This window comes from Streptopelia decaocto, assembly GCF_964273445.1.
Source record: "Streptopelia decaocto genome assembly, contig: HAP1_SCAFFOLD_50, whole genome shotgun sequence".
Taxonomy (NCBI): domain Eukaryota; kingdom Metazoa; phylum Chordata; class Aves; order Columbiformes; family Columbidae; genus Streptopelia; species Streptopelia decaocto.
The window spans coordinates 88,569-93,735 of record NW_028115722.1 but is presented as its reverse complement, the minus strand read 5'-3'; the positions used below and the strand labels follow the sequence as shown (position 1 = coordinate 93,735).

Below are 5,167 nucleotides of genomic sequence, written 5' to 3'. Positions count from 1 at the left end.
GAAGATGGGTTTGAGGTCTGAGTTTTCTAAGGACCCCAGAGCCATTCTGGTTTCCTTGACATTTATGAGAGCACAATCTGGAATCACAAGAAAGGGTGACAGAGCAGACTGGAGCACTTGCAACGATCCTTTTCAAGGCAGCTGAGAGGAATCTCACTGATCCAGTGGGGTTTGTTAATGGAGTCACACACAGAAATGTCAGGTTCTGTTAGGCATCCATATCTGAGTTGGTCTCAGGACACCTTGTTCACCCAGGGATTCTCAGAGACAGTCTGTCCCTATTACACACAGATGCAGGAGTCACAGTGTCCCTCTGGCCTCCTGTTGCCACTCCCAAAGGACAGGAGACACCTCAGCCCTGCGCTGTGTCACCTGCTCTGCACTCATCTGAGATGTCTCACATCATGAGGAATGGACACAGGGACCTCAGTTAAAGGAAGCACAACCCAGTGCTGCATTCAGGTGATTTCCCATAGCTTGTTCCTCCCAATATGAAGTGACCTCAGGACTTCGTCTGTGCCACAGGCCTTAATGGAATGGAAAGGAATAGTTGATGGTGTTTGTGCTCACTCAGGTTCATGTCACCTCACATACATGATGTGCGTGCTCACATCTCATCTGTACAAAGCAAACATGGATTGCTGAACTATTCATTGAGTGTCCATCCATAGAGGGAAGAAAAACCTCTGTGGGTGAGAGGCCAGTGCTGGAAATGGTGGTTGTGAGGGGCCAGTCCATGGTGATTGACCTGGGGCTCCTTCCATGGGGTGTCCAGTGCACAGGGGCACAGCCCAGCCCCCGCTCTGCTGGTCCTGCAGGTCTCTGGCAGGAGGCCTGGCTGTGAGAGGACTCTGCTGTGTGCCAGCCCGGCACACACACACACTGTTCAGATGTACAATGGTGTTTCATCTGTGACCATTTTCTTGCTCATATGTTTGAGAGAAGGTTTGGAAGAAGAGCCAAACCTTCAGGCCCTGCCCATAGGAGATCACCTTTCTATCTGGAAAGGCTGTTGTGAGTCCAGTTCTGTCACAGCAGTGTCCATTGCCTGTCCCTGCTTGCGCTCACAGGACCGACACACAGCAGGACGGTGACCAAGCTGCCAGAGCACTCAGGCCTTGCACCAACACCAGGGATGAGAAGGAGAGTGTGGGAGTGGAACCAGAACAGCTCTGGAAGAACAAGTGCTGGTGCTCCCTGGCAGGGCTGCCAAGATGGACTCTTTTCCCTTCCACCCATGGACACAGGAACTGTCTCTGCAGCTCCAAACAGGCCTTCATGAAAGGATCTCAGGAAAAAATACATGCTGCAGGGACTTCTAATTTGTTTAAACACACATAGAGCACAGCTCCTCATTTACACAGCTCCTCAACAAGCACAGAAGACAGTGAATTAGAAAGGGGATGACAATATTATCACATGTAGAAAACCACAAGCGGCAACAAAAGATAGAGAAGACAGATTAGGCCTGCAACAATTTATACTGTAACTGTTATGCAGAAGATGATGGGCAGTTTATTGCTTCAAAAAATAATCCAGCCATCAGTTTCCAAAGGGCATCCTTGAGCTCCTGGTTCCTCATGCTGTAGATGAGGGGGTTCACTACTGGAGGCACCAAAGAGTACAGAACTGACACCACCAGGTCCGTGGATGGAGAAGAGATGGAGGGGGGCTTCAGGTTGGCAAACATGGCAGTGCTGACAAACAGGGAGAGCACGGCCAGGTGAGGGAGGCAGGTGGAAAAGGCTTTGTGCCGTCCCTGCTCAGAGGGGATCCTCAGCACGGCCCTCAAGATCTGCACATAGGACACCACAATGAACACAAAACACATAAAAGCTAAACAGGCACTGACCACCATAAGCCCAAGTTCCCTGAGGTAGGAGTGTGAGCAGGAGAGCTTGAGGATCTGGGGGATTTCACAGAAGAACTGGCCCAGGGCATTGCCCTTGCACAGGGGCAGTGAAAATGTATTGGCTGTGTGCAGCAGAGAATAGAGAAACCCAGTGGCCCAGGCAGCTGCTGCCATGTGGACACAAGCTCTGCTGCCCAGGAGGGTCCCGTAGTGCAGGGGTTTGCAGATGGCAACGTAGCGGTCATAGGACATGACTGTGAGGAGACAATACTCTGCTGTGATCAAGAAGAGAAACAAGAAGAGCTGTGCCGCACATCCCAAGTATGAGATGGCCCTGGAATCCCAGAGGGAATTGGCCATGGACTTGGGGAGAATGGTAGAGATGGTGCCCATGTCAAAGAGAGAGAGGTTGAGCAGGAAGACGTACATGGGGGTGTGGAGGTGCTGGTCCCAGGCTATGGTGGTGATGATGAGGCCGTTGCCCAGGAGGGCAGCCAGGTAGATGCCCAGGAAGAGCCAGAAGTGCAAGAGCTGCAGCTCCCGTGTGTCTGTGAACGGCAGGAGGAGGAACTGGGTGATGGAGCTGCTGTTGGACATTGGCTGCCTGTGGGCATGAGGACCTGTGCAAGGAGGAAAAGGTTTAGATTGAGACTTCTATGGGAAGAACCAAAAGCCATTTCCCAAAGTCTCTCACACCTTTCTGAGATGGAGGCTGATCACACTCCCATGTTACCCTGAAAAGCCACCAGGCACTGCTGAGAGCAGAGGGATCCACCCAAGACCATGACAGGTCTCACCCTTTCCTAAGGTCTCAGCACCCCACGCTTAGCCCAGGACACACATAGCTCACTCCCCAGCCCCACAGACTGCATTGCCGACACCCCACAGGTCAGAGCAAAGCTGAGACGTGTGCCCATGGACACGCCTGCAGGAAAGGACCCACAAGATCAGGCTGTGACTCTGCAGCTGAAACTGCCATCCCCAGAGAGCCTGACAGCAAGAACAAGATCCCAACAGCAGTGACCCAGAGCAGGGGAGCAAGAAGGAAAATGCGGTGAGGGTGGGTGTGAGAGAGGCCAGGGCAGAGGCAGCCGGGCACTCAGACAGCGTCACCCTTCCCCAGCTGTGCAGCCACCTCCCAGACACCAACACTGCCGGGCAGCTGCTCTCAGCCCCTGTGCTCTGCAGAGGAACTGCAGCTCTGGCTGCACAGGAGCTGCTTCATGCCTTGGAGCCCCCGGCCCTGAGGGCAGAGGCTTTGCTGCGTGGGACAGGAGGCCAGGGGGCTGCTCACAGGAGGGATCTGCACTGCATGGGGTCACAGGGACTTTTCTCTGTTCTCCCTCCCATAACAATTCCGGGTTCAGTTTCCTCTCATTTCTGATCATTTCCCTGCTGCCTGGAGATTCTCCCCTGGGACGTGTTTCCCTGTCCATGTCTGTTCCCTGTCAGTGCTCACAGACCATCCCACCCTCTGTGCCCTCCCCCTGGCCCCACAGATCCTGCCTGTTCACAGGGCACTGCCTGCGGCATCTTCCTGTCTGCAGGCTGGAAAACAGGACAGGTCAGACTAAGGCTGACGGGTCCAGCCAAGGTGATGCAGGTGCTGTGCACAGGCAGAGGGGTGGTGAAGGGATGTCATGAGCCTTCTGGCAGATGTACTGATCACTCAGAGTTCCAGTTCAGGAGTCTCAGTGACTTGTTTAAGCATGAGAGCTCATTTTCATTTTATCCTTTGCTGCCCCCCCCACCCCTTGGGAGAGCAAACTGAAAAGACAGGCTCAGGAAAGCTCCTTATCTGTCTGATAAACCTTGCAATGATCTTATCATTGGGCATCGCCTTAGAAAAATCCTGGGGGTGATCTGGATGTGTGAGCAGCCCTGACCCACACAGCACCCTCTCCACAGCAGAAGCACCTTTCCTGCCCTTATCGGGGATGCTTCTTCCCCCCACAGCTTGTCCCCACAGCACCATGGGGATCTCCCCCAGACAGGGACCCTGCTCTGCAGGACAGCCCTGGGCACCCCTGGGTGCTCCCCCTGCAGTCACCCTCAGCAGAAGTTGTCATCATTCCCTGTCCCTCTGACAGTGCAGCAGGGAAGCACTGCTCTGGAGTGTGTTCTTCTCTACAACAGAGATACTGTGAGAACCCTGACAGATAAATTGTAAATTGTGGGATGTACCAGCTTAGGGTCTCCCTCCAGGAAATGCAGCTGCACTGTCCTACAGCCAGAGACTTACCGTGTTAGAACTGTGATTTGTCTCATTGAATCCTCAGCAACCAACCACCCCACACTGCCTTTAATCTCTCTGTGCCTGGCTCCTGTGCCCTCGGTGCTGCAGGCAGAGCCCCCAGCCCTGCTGCGTGTGCAGAGGAGCTGCCCTGGGCAGAGCTGTCTCTCTGCAGCGCTGCCACTGCCATGAGCTCCCTGTGTCCCAGGAGCCCAGCCCAGCTCAGCAGCACAGGAGCAGCCCATGATGTCCCTTTCTCTGTCCCCTCTGGGCTCCTCCAGGTGTCCCTGGGGCTCCAGGGGCACAACTTTGAAGTTGAAGTAATCAGTGATATTGATTCCCTCTCCTCTTCAGAGATACTTCTTTCCAGCATTGTATGTTTTATTCTGAAAAATAACTTTGTATGCAATCATCTTTCTTGTCCCATCATTAGACAGGACACCAGGAATGTTACAGCAAAGTATCTAATTTCTGCAAACTGGGGAAGGAATATCTTCAGTTGAATGACTTTAGGCATTTTCTTCTGGTTTTACACTCCTAGGTCTAGAGAGACATTCATCAATCTTTGGCCATGTCATGTGTGTGCTCTGATTCAAAGCCTTTGCACACATGTGCTCTTGGATGCTTGGTACCAGGTTTCCTGTGGCAGGTCAGAGCTGGGCTGGTGCCACAGCTGGGGTGGCTCAGCCCAGATGTGAGGCAATGTCCTCATCAGGGACCTGACTGGGGGAGCTGGAGCTGTCAGTGCTGCAGACAGAGCTGTGACACGGATGGAATAAACTGCCAGGCAGGGTGGCAGAAGTGAGTTCATCTGGTCTGCAAGGACAGCAGCCTCCAAGCACAGCAACAGTCCAGATCAAAACTCAGTCCAGACCTGTAAGGCAATTCAAGGGCCCAAAATGAGCTGTTACTACTGCAGGAACAGTTAAAGAAGAAAAAAAGACACTGTGGGGACACTGATGAATTTAATAAGAGGTGAGAATCTCTGTGTCCTCTTGTTCTCCCTCTTCTCCAGCAAGGTCTCCTAGGCCTCTGTGACTGGAGTCAGAACAACCAGCAGTGGATGTGGATCAAGTCAGGGG

At 53.1% G+C, this 5,167-nt stretch overlaps 1 protein-coding gene across 1 annotated transcript; it reads right to left on the bottom strand.

Moving 5' to 3' along the window:
- Nucleotides 1-1,492: 1,492 nt before the first annotated feature.
- LOC309452649 (olfactory receptor 14A16-like) lies at nucleotides 1,493-2,449 on the bottom strand (the record flags this gene model as incomplete). The annotated part of the gene is made up of 1 exon (XM_082077292.1): nucleotides 1,493-2,449. One exon carries the CDS (start codon nucleotides 2,447-2,449, stop codon nucleotides 1,493-1,495), a length of 957 nt encoding a protein of 318 aa, XP_081933418.1.
- Between the last annotated feature and the right edge of the window lie 2,718 nt (nucleotides 2,450-5,167).